Genomic DNA, 13447 nt, shown 5'->3' on the forward strand with positions numbered 1-13447 from the left:
TACCAGCTATATTGCTTAGTGAATCAGAGTGATTCAGGTGAATCAGTGAATAAGGTGCCATTATTGCAGCAATTGGCTTGGCAATCTACTAGATAAGGTTTTAAGATCCACCAGAAGACATGTTGGCTGGTAACTGATTATATAGTGTAGCAGTTACCTCTGTTAGTCTAACTCTGAGAGTCTGACTTGAATATTTTTGCTCCTTAGTGCATTAGACCTTGGCTGATGCAACAGGGGACGTGCCCAACCTGTAGACTCCATGTTTTGTTACCAGAAGAATTTCCTGGTCACCCCAGCCGGCACTTACCCAAGATCTGATCCAAGAAGGTGACTGTGCAAAAGAAGTTCAGTTATCATATTCCAGAATTTAGTTTTGCCTTTTATTATGAGCTGATAGTGTGAGTGGTGTGAAGAAGTGTGTTCTTTAGCTAGCTTCTTTTGCACAATACTAATCCATCAAAGCTGCAGCCAAAGAGGACAGGATAAATCTTCAGGACTTGGAACTGAACTGAAAGGGCTTAAATTTTAAAAGTTATATTATATTTGCCCTTATCTTAGTAAGCATTTTCTTCTGATGGAAACATCACTGTTAACATAAATCTTGGGATGTTTTTTCTTGTCTTTTTCCTTCTTATTCCACTTACCCTTTACTGAAAACATGCTGCATTTTAATTTTCTGAAATTAAAAGGAAAAGTGGAATAGAAAACAAGTACAAAAATTACACAGATTTTGTTCCTTTTGAGTTTTAAAACTGCTTACAAATTCTGTAACTGAATTATTTAAATTTTATCCCTATCTTCCCTGTTCTTGTCTAGCCTCTTAAGTGTGTACCCACAAAGAGATTACGAGCTACTTGAGGGTGGGGACCATACAGTAGTGTAGTGGAACTTAGCTAATAATAGTTTGTAAGAGATGACTGTTGAATTGTTAGGAATTTTGTGAGTCAGTTACCAAATTGTTGGTAGCTTGAAATGGGACATAGGAGTATTTATACCATAGGGATCCATAAATATTATAAGTAAAGGATTCTCTTCCCAAGAAGGGGTTTGTTAAACGTATACCAGCCCACCACTGAAACCATGTCCGATCCTCCTCTGTGTTCTCAATGCCTTGCACAATAGGGTAAGCATAAATATTCCCAGAATCTGAAACAGGAAAGGAGTTAATGTGTAAATTAAGTCACTTGCTCAGTTAATAATTGAGATCTTATGTTCATTTGTAAACATTGTCATTGGACCTTACACTTGTAGGATTCTTTTTTTCTGCCTTAAAAGTTTCTTAATATCGCTTTTGTCTTGCTGCAGGGTATGAGGGACTGTTTATATGTAGCTGCTTCTTAGAACAAAGTTAATATCCACTGGGCTAAGCTGCTGCCTAAAGTTTGTCACTAAGAACTTTTATTCTTAGAGGTCAAAACCCTATTTTGAAAATAGTATTGTGTAAATGTTGTAAGTGTTATACATGTCTCTAGTTAAATCTAAAGAATTCAGTTACCATGTAAGATGTTACCCGGTTCATATTTAAATAGTTTCCATAAGTTAATGAAATTGAGGCTGTGAATGCGTGTTTTGACTCAACTATTTTCTCTGTATATTTCAGTGTAAATGTATCTCGAAGTTACTTTAAATCTGTTTAATTATCTATTTCTGTAATTGTATGCTAAATGTTTTCTTCTGTAATGATAATAGACTGGAAAATGTAGAAGAAAATATCCAAAAATGAAGGCAGTCTTCTAGACACTTAAAATGCCAAGAATCTCTCAATTGAAAAATTCAGAAATTATAAGGCCTTTAAAAATTGTCTAATACCTTGAGGTCAAATGGCAAATTATCTTGTAAAACAAATGTTTCTTAGTTTGTTTACAACTACGATTTCACTTCATGTGGAAAAGATTTTATCTTTTATCCTGAAACTGTTTTAAATCTATTTAAAACATCTATATCTGCTTAACTGTGATTTTTTTTTTCTGTTATGACAAAGAATAGGAAAATACCCAAGATGGTAGTCATTGAGACTTACAGAATGTCAGAATGATCCTCTAAGACTACCACCTCATTTTATAAGTACATCTTGCCTAAGATCATATGGATAATTAGCATCTGGGCCAGTCCTAATTCTTGAAGGTGCTGGCACTTGGTCACAGGCATTCTTCACAAAATCAGTCTGTAAGAATTTCTTGGTGCTGACTCGGCCATCCTTGAGTCTAAGGATGGGGCCAGAGAACTCACCACAGTAGCTGTTATGTAGTGAGAATGTAGTAGGATTGTACTTTTGAAAGTCATGTCCAATTCTACAGGTGCTGAAGGTAATGGTATTTTTTTCTTTTTGATAAGTATAATCTAACAATGAAGACAACTGTCAGGGACTTTCTATCTTAAACAATACTCACTGTCAATCCTGTGGCTCCTGAGAGATCTAGAATCCCATCCTTCTGGGGGAATACAATGAGGGAAGTGGCAACATTTACATCAAAAACAATCTGTAAACATCTAGTAATATCATTACAGCTGCTATCAGAAGATATGTCTTGTAATGTTTCCCTTCAAATTTATTTTGTCTATAATTATAACATTTTCCAGCTATTTTGAGATACTTTCAAAATGCTTGTTACCTCATTTGATCCACTGATAATTCTAAAGTGGTTGTTTAGTGGATATTCCTTATTTTACATATGATGAAACTGAGGCCCAAGTAAGAAAAATAATCCAAGGTCATAGCTACAAAATGACATTTTAATTTGAATGCAGATCTTCTGTCCCTTGGTGTTCTCTTTTAGTACTTCACAAATACATCTCCACTTTGGATTGACTTTGTACAAACAAGAAAAGTGGTTTTTTCTTCTTTGTAAATAATATTCATCAAAATAAAATGAAACAAATGGTAAACTTACTAATTTTTTTGAATAGGAACATGGTATTGAGTTTATAAAAATACATAATAGTTGTAGGACATGGTGAGAAAAAGTTAGATTTTTCCTTCAGGTATCTTGGTTTGCTCGGGATGGTTCCAATTAATTAATTCCTACTGTTTTGACATAATTAATAGTGCCCCAATCATGATGAATTATATCTTATGGTTAATTCAGGGAAGGTAGGTTTATTATTTTTACCAGATTCAAATTTAAAAAGAATCCTCTATACTTATAAAATGTTCCTGGGATATTCTATCATATAGCCTCTTGGGTAAGACTTCTAGGACTCTAGTAGCTAAGGAATAGCTGGTGTATAGCCAGATAATAACAAATACTAATTTAAAGATACATGATTTCTGATTTTCTTGAGTAGGCAGTTTTCAGAGTTAATGGACTCTAGTTAAGTATGGATCCTGGACCACATCGCATTTACCTGGTGTGTTTATAAAAGCTACATATTACAAGAGGCCATCTGGATCTGTATTTGGATTGAGCACCCCAATAGTTAGATATTCTAAAGCATGCTAAAATTTGTCTACTATTGGAATAGTAGAAAGTGGCTTTCTCAGGCAGATCTGTGTTTGAATTGAACGCTCATGGTTGGCATGTTATATAATCATGAAAAAATTGCTTTTCTCAACCAAAACTTATGTCAAATGGGGGAAAGACTACTTGCCTGACAGAGTTAGTGTTCTAAAGTAGCAAACTTTCCATTAGTCATTCAACCTGTTGGAATTTGCTCCTTGATAAAATTCTTAAAGTTTTTTTTAATCTTCAACTACCCTTATTGAGTGAATGGAAGAGAGAAAGTTCAGGGAAGAGAGAAGATGGCAGAGTAGGAGGAACCTGAGCTCACCTCATCCCACAGGCCACCAACATAGCAGCTGTATTTATACAGCTAACTCTGAAAACATCCTGAAGACTGGTAGAACAGACCTCCCACAGTCCATTGTAGAGAGGAGATCACATTGAAAAAGGTATGAAGAGTGGAAACCAAAACCCTGGTGAGAGTAACCACAAATGGGAGGGATACCACCAGAATGGAGAAGCGAAAAGGATGAGACCTCATACCAGGCACTCCACGCACAGGGGACCCACACTGGGAAGACCAGTCCCCTTATGTGGCCTTGCAAACCAGTGGTGTTTAACTTCAGGAGCATTTAAAATAAGCAGGGCTTTAAAAACATACTTTAAAGATCAGTCACCTTAAGTCTGGGAGAGCAGGAGGGCAATAGGAAAATGAGTCCCTGCCCTTAAAGAGTCAGCTTAGTAACTCAAGACAGCACAGAAGCAGCAATTTGAAAAGTGCCTGGGGTATATGTGAAGGAGATTGATTTACTAATTTCAGAATGTGCACTGGAAGGCCAGGGATCTTTAGATTTCTCTGGGGGGTGCGGTGGGGGGGTGGGGTGGAGAACCAGCAGGCACCATTTCTCTTCTCCAGACAGGAAAACCAGATACTTGTGTGAGTCGTTGTTGACACTCTCCACCTATCTTGCTAGCACTACATGCCCTGCCCTTAGATTGCCCCACAGACCCACCCTCCTCGGTAGGCATCCAGCCCCCTGAAAGTCCGACCAGCACCACTCCAAAGTGAGGAGAAGGGGGATAACCCCACACACCAGTGTGCCTGCAGTTTCACCAACTGAGCCTCTTAGCTGGCTGCACAGGGAGGAAGCTCAACTGCTTTTGCACCTGCTGTGGCAAAGAGGGTAACTGCAGATGCTTAGTCTGATTGCAGCCTACCCATGAAAGCCTTTCAGTTGGCCTTGTAGGAAGCAAGCCTTACCTTTTGGTGTGCCTGCAACTGGCAGAAGGGCTATTTTCAGTTACCTTGACTGCCAGCCTTGCCCACCACAATGGCCTAGACAGTTCTGTTATCAGCAGAGGGACCAAACCCTGCCCAGTGTGCTTATAGCAGGCAGTGGGTCATTACAGCAGTCTGAGATAAAGACAAGTGGCTTAGCCACAGCAGCAGGGCACAAGCAGCCCACAGAAGAGACACCACTGCAGCTCTCAGTTCTGGTGACTAGGGACTGTCACCAGGGATTGTGCTACAGGGCACCACAGGACCTCTTCTATACAAGGCCACCACTTTCAAGACAAGGAGATGTCGCTGACTTACCTAATACATGGAAACAAAGTTAAGCAAATGGGAGGAATATGTACCAAATGAAAGACTAAAACAGTATCAGAAAAAAAGAGCTAAATTAAACTGTGATAAGCAATATGCCTGATAAAGAATTGAAAGTAATGGTCATAAAGCTACTCCCTGGACTTGAGGAAAGAATGGATGAACTCAACGAGAACTTCAAGTAGAAAACAAAAAAGAAACAGGTGAAAAATTCAATAAAAATGCACTAGAGGGAATAACAGCAGATTAGAGGATGCAAATGAATCAGCAATCTGAAAGATGATTGAAAGCAACCAAGCTAATAGCAAAAAGGGAAAAAAATTTAAAAATGAGAATAGCTTAAGGGGAACTCTGCAACATCATTAGGCATAATAACATTTATAGGGATCCCAGAAGAAGAAAGGGCAGGAGGCAGAAAACTTACCTAATCTAGGGAAGGAAACAGATATGCAGATCCAGGAATCAAAGAGAGTTCCTAACAAAATGAACCCAAGGAGATCCACACCGAGACACAAAGTAATCAAAATGGCAAAAAGCAATCATAAAGAGGGAATTTTTAGATTAGGAAGAGTAGTTACACACAAAGGAAAACCCATAAGGCTTCTAGCTGATTCTCAGCAGCTTTGCAGGCCAGAATGGAGTGGCATGATATATTCAAAGTACTGCAAGGAAGAAATTGCCTGAAACTAATAATACTTTACCCTGGGGAGGAGCCAAGATGGCAGAACAGCATAGAAGTTTTTTGTGTGTCTCATGTCCATGAAATACAGCCAGACCAACACTAAACTATCCTGCACACCTAGAAAACTGATCTGAGGATTAATACAACAATCTGCACAACTTGAACCACAGAATTCAGCAGGTATGTGGCATGGAGAGGTGAACTTGGGGAGAGAGAAGCTGTGGAGGGCAGGGAGCCGCTTTTGCATGTGGAGAGAGGACGGAGATGGGGGTGGGGGGGGGAAGAATATGGGAAAAGCACCCTTCCCCAAAGGTAGCTGGAGAGAAAGAGGAAAATTGTAAACAGCTGCAAGGACTGAACTAAAAAGGAAGAAAGGAGAAAAGAGAGGATTTAGATTCCATTAAGACTAAACAGGGTGAGTGCAGAGTCTGAAACTCCACAGCTTGATACCTGGCGGTGCTCTGGTGGGAAGGGCGAATCCCCAGGAGCAGAGTGGGGTCCAGGAGATTCTTGGGCCACACAGGGAGAAGCGGTTCCACTGCTGGAAGGACATTTAGAAGCTGTGAGACCACCTGGGCGCAGCAGACCTCAGAGAACAGCCACATTCACTGGTGCGGGAACAAGGTCATTGGGGGTGAAGCCTGGTGCCAGATGTATGTTGTGATTTTCCATAATCCCTGAGGAGCTGCTGCTACACTGTTTCGTGAACTTTTTTGGGGCTATCTGGCACCTGGCTGCAGTCTCCGGGCATGGGCAGCAGCATGGTCCTGCAAGAGTTCCTGGGTGTGGCCAGCACTCGGCCATTGCTCGGTGAGACCCTCTGCAGAGGGGGGGAATGGGTCAAAGCCACAGTCCCTCAGAAGGGGGGGGCCAGGGAAGGCAGCCGCATCTGAGACAAAACTTGGGAGGGAGGTGCTGCCTGGGTCTTTGTCATGGACAGTGTGGAAGTGAGGAGTGGACAGAAGCTGAAGATGAAGGACGGGTGCACAATTACTGATCAGGGAGAAGAGAGTTCCAGTACTAGAGACTGAGTAGCTCGGTGACGCCATTTTCACCACTTCCACCCATGCGTATACTCACCTACAAGCACCACAGCAATCCATCCCAGTAGGCTATCAGCGCCATCTAGTGGAGAAGGAAGCCATTACACTAAGCCCTGCCCAACTGGGCCAACCTTGCTCTTCAAGAACACAAGTCTCACCACCTGCTTAGTTTACGGACTGTAAAGCACTTCACAGTTTGACTTCTAGGGGGAAACAAAGTAATTTCAGTTGTATTTCAGTCTGTTAGGTCCATCTATTCGATTTTCTTTCTTTCTTCCTTTCTTTCTCTCCTCTCTTTCGTTTCTTTTCTTGAATACAGAAAGAAAAAATTCATTTTTATTTTCAATTTTTATTAAAAATATTTTTATTTATTTTTTTCTACTATATTTTTTACTTTTGTTTAAATTTTTTCAAATTCTATTTTACTTCCATCATTTTATTTTAGTCTACTTCATTGTATTCATTTTTTCAAGTTTTCAAATGATTTCCTTTTTTTCCTTTTTTCTCTAATCTATCAAGCCACTTTCAATACCCAGACCAAAACACACCCTGGACCTAGCATCATTTATTCTATTTTTTTTGTGTGTATTTGTTTTTAATTTTAATATTTTTATAATTTTAATTTTTTTTATTTTAATTTTTCTACCTCCTTAATTCCTTTTCTACGTTCAAAATGATGAAATGAAGGAATTCACCCCAAAAGAAAGAGAGGAAGAAATGACAGCCAGGGGCTTAACCAATACATATATAAGCAAGATGTCTGGACCAAAATTTAGAATCATGATAATAAGAATACTAGCTGGAGTTGACAATGGATTCGAATCCCTTTCTGCAGAGAAAAAAGAAAACCTAGTCAGGATGAAATAAAAAATGCTATAACTGAGCTGCAATCTCGAATGGATGCTGCAGAGGCAAGGATGGAGGAGGCAGAACAGAGAATCAGCGATATAGAGGACAAACTTATGGAGAATAATGAAGCAGAAAAAAAGAGGGAGATTAAGGCAAAAGAGCGTGATTTAAGAATTAAATCAATGACTCATTAAAAAGGAACAACATCAGGATCATAGGCATCCCAGAAAAGGAAGAGAGAGAAATAGGGGTAGAAGGGTTATATGAGCAAATCATAGCAGAAAACTTTCCTAACCTGGGGAAAGACACAGACATCAAAATCCAGGAAACACAGAGGATCCCCATTACATTCAACAAAAACTGAGCATCAACAAGGCATAGCAGAGTCAAATTCACAAAACACTCAGGCAAGGAGAGAATCATGAAAGCAGCAAGAGAAAAAAAAGTCCATAACCTACAAGGGAAGACAGATCAGGCTTGCAGCAGACTTATCCATAGAAACTTGGCAGGCCAGAAAGGAGTGTCAAGATATATTCAACGTGCTGAACCAGAAAAATATGCAACCAAGAATTCGTTATCCAGCAAGGCTGTCATTCAAAATAGAAGGAGAGATAAAGTTTCCCAGACAAACAAAAATTAAAGGGGTTTGTGACACTAAACCAGCCCTACAAGAAATTTTAAGGGGGACTCTCTGAGGGGAGAAAAGATGAAAAAAAAATAGATGATAGATAGATAGATACCAAAAGCAACAAAGATTAGAAAGGATCTGAGAACACCACCAGGAACTCCAACTCTACAAGCAACATAATGGCAATAAATTGTTATCTTTCAGTACTCTAAATGTCAATGGACTCAATGCTCCAATTAAAAGACATAGGGTAATAGAATGGATAAGAAAACAAGATCCATCTTTATGCTATTTACAAGAGACCCACTTTAGACCTAAAGACACCTTCAGATTGAAAGTAAGGGGATGGAGAACCATCTATCATGCTAATGGTCAACAAAAGAAAGCCAGAGTAGCCATACTTATATCAGACAATCGAGACTTTACAATAAAGTCTGTATCAAGAGATGAAGAAGGGCATTATATCATAATTAAGGGTCTATCCTCCAAGAAGACCTAACAATTGTAAACATTTATGCACCAAATGTGGAGGCACCCAAATATATAAATCCATTAATCACAAACATAAACTCACTGATAGTAATACCATAATAGTAGGAGACTTCAACACCCCACTCACAGCAATCGACAGATAATCTAATCAAATAATCAACAAGGAAACCATGGCTTTGAATGACACACTGGACCAGATGGACTTAATGGATATATTCAGAACCTTTCATCCTAAAGCACCTCTCCAGTGCACATGGAACATTCTCCAGAATAGACCACATACTGGGACACAAATCAGTCCTCAGCAAGTACAAAAAGATCAAGATTATACTGTGCATATTTTCAGGCCACAACACTATGAAACTCGAAATCTACCACAAGAAAAAATTTGGAAAGGTAACAAATACTTGGAGACTGAAGAACATCCTACTAAAGAGTGAATGGGCCAACAAAGAAGTTAAAGAGGAGATGAAAAATTATATGGAAGCCAATGAAAATGATAATACCACAACCCAAAACGTATGGGACACAGCAAAGGCGGTCATAAGAGGAAAGTATATAGCAATCCAGGCCTTCCTAAAGAAGGAAGAAAGATCTCAGATACACAACCTAATCTTACACCTTAAAGAGCTGGAAAAAGAACAGCAAATAAAACCCAAAACCAGCATAAGACAGGAAATAATAAAGATTAGAGCAGAAATTAATGTGAATAAACCTGAAAAAAAACCCAAAAAAACAAAAACAAAACAAAAACAGTAGAATAGATCAGTGAAACCAGAAGCTAGCTCTTTGAAAGAATTAACAAAATTGATAAACCCCTAGCCAGTTTGATCGAAAAGAAAAAGGAAAGGACCCAAATAAATAAAATCAAGAACAAAAGAGGAGAGATCACAACCAACACAGCAGTAATAAAAACAATAAGAATATTATGAGGAATTATATGCCAATAAAATGGGCAATCTGGAAGAAATGGACAAATTCCTAGAAACATATACACTACTGAAACAAGAAGAAATAGAAAATTTGAACACACCCATAACCAGTAAAGAAATCGAATGAGTAATAAAAATTCCCAAAAAACAAGAGTCTAGGGCCAGATGGCTTTCTGGGGCAATTCTACCATTTAAGGAAGAGTTAACACCTATTCTCTTGAAGCTGTTCCAAAAAAATAGAAATGGAAGGAAAACTTCCAAACTCTTTCTATGAGGCCAGCATTACCTTGATTCCAAAACCAGACAGAGACACCACTAAAAAGGAGAACTATAGACCAATTTCCCTGATAAACATGGATGCAAAAATCCTCAACAAGATATTAGCCAACCGGATCAAACAATACATTAAAAAAAATTATTCACCATGACCAAGTGGGATTTATACCTGGGATGCAGGGCTGATTCAATATCTACAAAACAATTAACGTGATTCATCACATCAATAAAAGAAATTTGACAAAATACAGCATGCTTTCTTGATAAAAGCCCTCAAGAAAGTAGGGATAGAAGAATCATACCTTGAGATCATAAAAGCCATATATTAATGACCCAATGCTAATATCATCCTCAATGAGGAAAAACAGATTTTTCTCATAAGGTCAGGAACAAGAAAGGGATGTCCACTCTCACCACTGTTATTCAACATAATATTGGAAGTCTTAGCCTCAGCAATCAGACAACACAAAGAAATAAAAGGCATCCAGATCAGCCAGGAGAAGGTCAAACTTTCACTCTTCGCAGATGACATGATACTCTATATGGAAAACCCAAAAGATTTCATCAAAAAACTGCTAGATCTGATTCATGAATTCAGCAAAGTTGCAGGATATAAAATCAATGCACAGAAATCAGTTTCATTCCTATTCACCAACAATGAAGCAACAGAAAGAGAGATCAAGGATTGATCCCATTTATAATTGCACCAAAAACCATAAAATACCTAGGAATAAATCTAACCAAAGAGGTGAAAAATCTATACACTGAAAACTATAAAAAGCTTATGAAATAAATTGAAGAAGACACCAAAAAATGGAAAAAGATTCCATGCTCCTGGATAGGAAGAACAAATATTGTTAAAATGTCGATACTACCCAAAGCAATCTACATATTCAGTACAATCCCTATCCAAATAACATGAGCATTCTTCACAGTGCTATAACAAATAATCCCTAAAATTTGTATGGAACCAGAAAAGACCCTGAATATCCAAAGTGATATTGAAAAAGAAAACCAAAGCAGGAGACATCACAATCCTGGACTTCAACCTATGCTACAAAGTTGTAATCATCAAGACAGCATGATACTGGCACAAGAACAGACACTCAGATCATTGGGACAGAATAGAGAACCCAGAAGTGGACCCACAAATGTATGGCCAATCTTTGACAAAGCAGGAAAGAATATCCAATGGAATAAAGACAGTCACCTCAGCAAGTGGTGCTGGGAAAACTGGACAGCAACATGCAGAAAAATGAACCTGGACCACTTTCTTACACCAGGCACAAAAATAAACTCAAAATGGATGAAAGACCTAAATGTAAGACAGAATGCCAACAAAATCCTTGAGGAGAAAGCAGGCAAAAACCTCTTTGACCTTGGCCGCAGCAACTTCTTACACAACACATCTCCAGAGGCAAGGGAAACAAAAGCAAAAATGAACTACTGGGACCTCATCAAAAAAAAAGCTTCCGCACAGCAAAGGAAACAATCAGCAAAACTAAAAGGCAACCGACAGAATGGGAGAAGATATTTGCAAACGACATAACAGGTAAAGGGTTAGTATCCAAAATCTATAAGAATTATCAAATTCAACACCCCAAAAACAAATAATCCAGTGAAGAAATGGGCAAAAGACATGAATAGACATTTCACCAAAGAAGACACCCAGATGGCCACCCAACACATGAAAAAATGCCCAACATCACTCATCATCAGGGAAATAGAACTCAAAACCACAATTAGATACCACCTACACCTGTCAGAATGGCTAACATTCACAACTCAGGCAACAACAGATGTTGGCAAGGATGTGGAAAAAGAGGATCTCTTTTGCCCTATTGGTGTGAATGGAAACTCGTGCAGCCACTCTGGATAACTGTATGGGGGTTTCTCAAAAAAATTAAAAATGGAATTACCCTATGACCCAGCAATTGCACTACTAGGTATTTGTCCAAGGCATACAGGTGTGCTGTTTTGAAGGGACACATGCACCCCAATGTTTATAGCAGCACTATCAACAATAGCCAAAGTATGGAAACAGCCCAAATGTTCATCGATGGATGAATGGATAAAGAAGATATGTCATATATATACAATGGAGTATTACTCGGCAATCAAAAAGAATGAAATCTTGCCATTTTCAACTACATGGATGGAACTAGAGAGTATTATGCTAAGCGAAATTAATCAGAGAAAAACAAATATCATGTGACTTCACTCATGAGGACTTTAAGACACAGAACAGGTGAACATAAGGGAAACAAAAAATATAAAAACAGGGAGGGGGACAAAACATAAGAGACTTTAAATATGGAGAACAAACAGAGGGTTACTAGAGGGCTTGTGGAGGGGGGATGGGCCAAATGGGTAAAGGACATTAAGGAATCTACTCCTAAAATCATTGTTGCACTATATGCTAATTTAGATCTAAATTTAAAAAAAATAAAAAAAAATAAAAAGAATACTTTACCCAGCAAGGTTATCATTCAGAATAGGAGAGATAAAGACTTTCCCAGTCAAACAAAGGAGTTCATCATCACTAAACTAGCCTTACAAGAAATGTTAAAGACAATTCTTTCAGTAGAAAATAAAGGCCATAATCAGGACTAAAACAAAAATTATGAAAGGAAAATTCATGACTAAAAGCAAACATGTAGTAAAGGACGTAGTTTAATCACTTATAAAGGTAGTATGGAATTAAAACCCAAAAGCAGTAAAATTTATATCCTCAAAAAAAAAAAATAGTTGAGGGATATGATACACAAAAAGTTATAAACTATTACAACAAATATATGAAACATGGAGGGGGGACTAAAAATTTATGCCTTTAGAGTGTGTTCAAACTTAAGCAACCACCAACTTAACATAGACTGCTGTACACATAAGATGTTATATACAAATCCAATGGTAACCCCAAATCAAAAACCTATAATAGATACACAAAAAATAAAGAGAAATGAATCCAAGCATAACACTAAAGAAATCCATCAAGCCACAAGAGAAAAGAGCAATAGAAGAAGGAGGGAACAGAGGAGAACTACACAAACAACCAGGAAACAATTAACAAAATGGCAATATGTACATACTTATTAATAATTACTTTAAATGGACTAAATGCTCCAATCAAAAGACCTAGGGGGGCTGACTGGATTTAAAAAATTAGATGTGTTTTTATGCTGCCTAGAAGAGACTCACTTAAGACCTAAAGACATGTAGGCTGGAAATGAAGGGCTGAAAAAACATACCATACAAATAGAAGGAAAAATAAAGAAGAAAGGGGAGCAATACTTAGACATAATATACTTTAAAACAAAGACTAGTAAAAGACAAAGAACACTATATAATAAGGGATCAATACAATAAGAGGATATAACAGTTATAAATATCTATGTATCTAACATAGGAGCACCTAAATACATAAACCAAATATTAACAGACATAAAGGGAGAAACTGACAATAATACAATAGTAGTAGGGGACTTTAACAACCCATTTA

At 38.0% G+C, this 13447-nt stretch overlaps 1 protein-coding gene across 12 annotated transcripts in view; it reads left to right on the plus strand.

Moving 5' to 3' along the window:
* The window catches only part of DZIP3 (DAZ interacting zinc finger protein 3), a 137459-nt gene that overhangs the window by 102998 nt on the left and 21014 nt on the right, over positions 1–13447 (plus strand). For 11 of the 12 annotated variants that reach the window (XM_019839662.3, XM_011285969.4, XM_019839661.3 and 8 more), the window contains one exon: positions 208–2886. In XM_019839662.3, the coding sequence (XP_019695221.1) occupies positions 208–318 (111 nt within the window). In that variant the 3' untranslated portion in view covers positions 319–2886. Of the gene's footprint in view, positions 1–207; positions 2887–13447 lie in introns of those variants that run through there. The other variant, XM_045036897.1, reaches the window with a different exon arrangement.

The sequence above is a fragment of the Felis catus genome, chromosome C2 (assembly GCF_018350175.1).
Source record: "Felis catus isolate Fca126 chromosome C2, F.catus_Fca126_mat1.0, whole genome shotgun sequence".
Taxonomy (NCBI): domain Eukaryota; kingdom Metazoa; phylum Chordata; class Mammalia; order Carnivora; family Felidae; genus Felis; species Felis catus.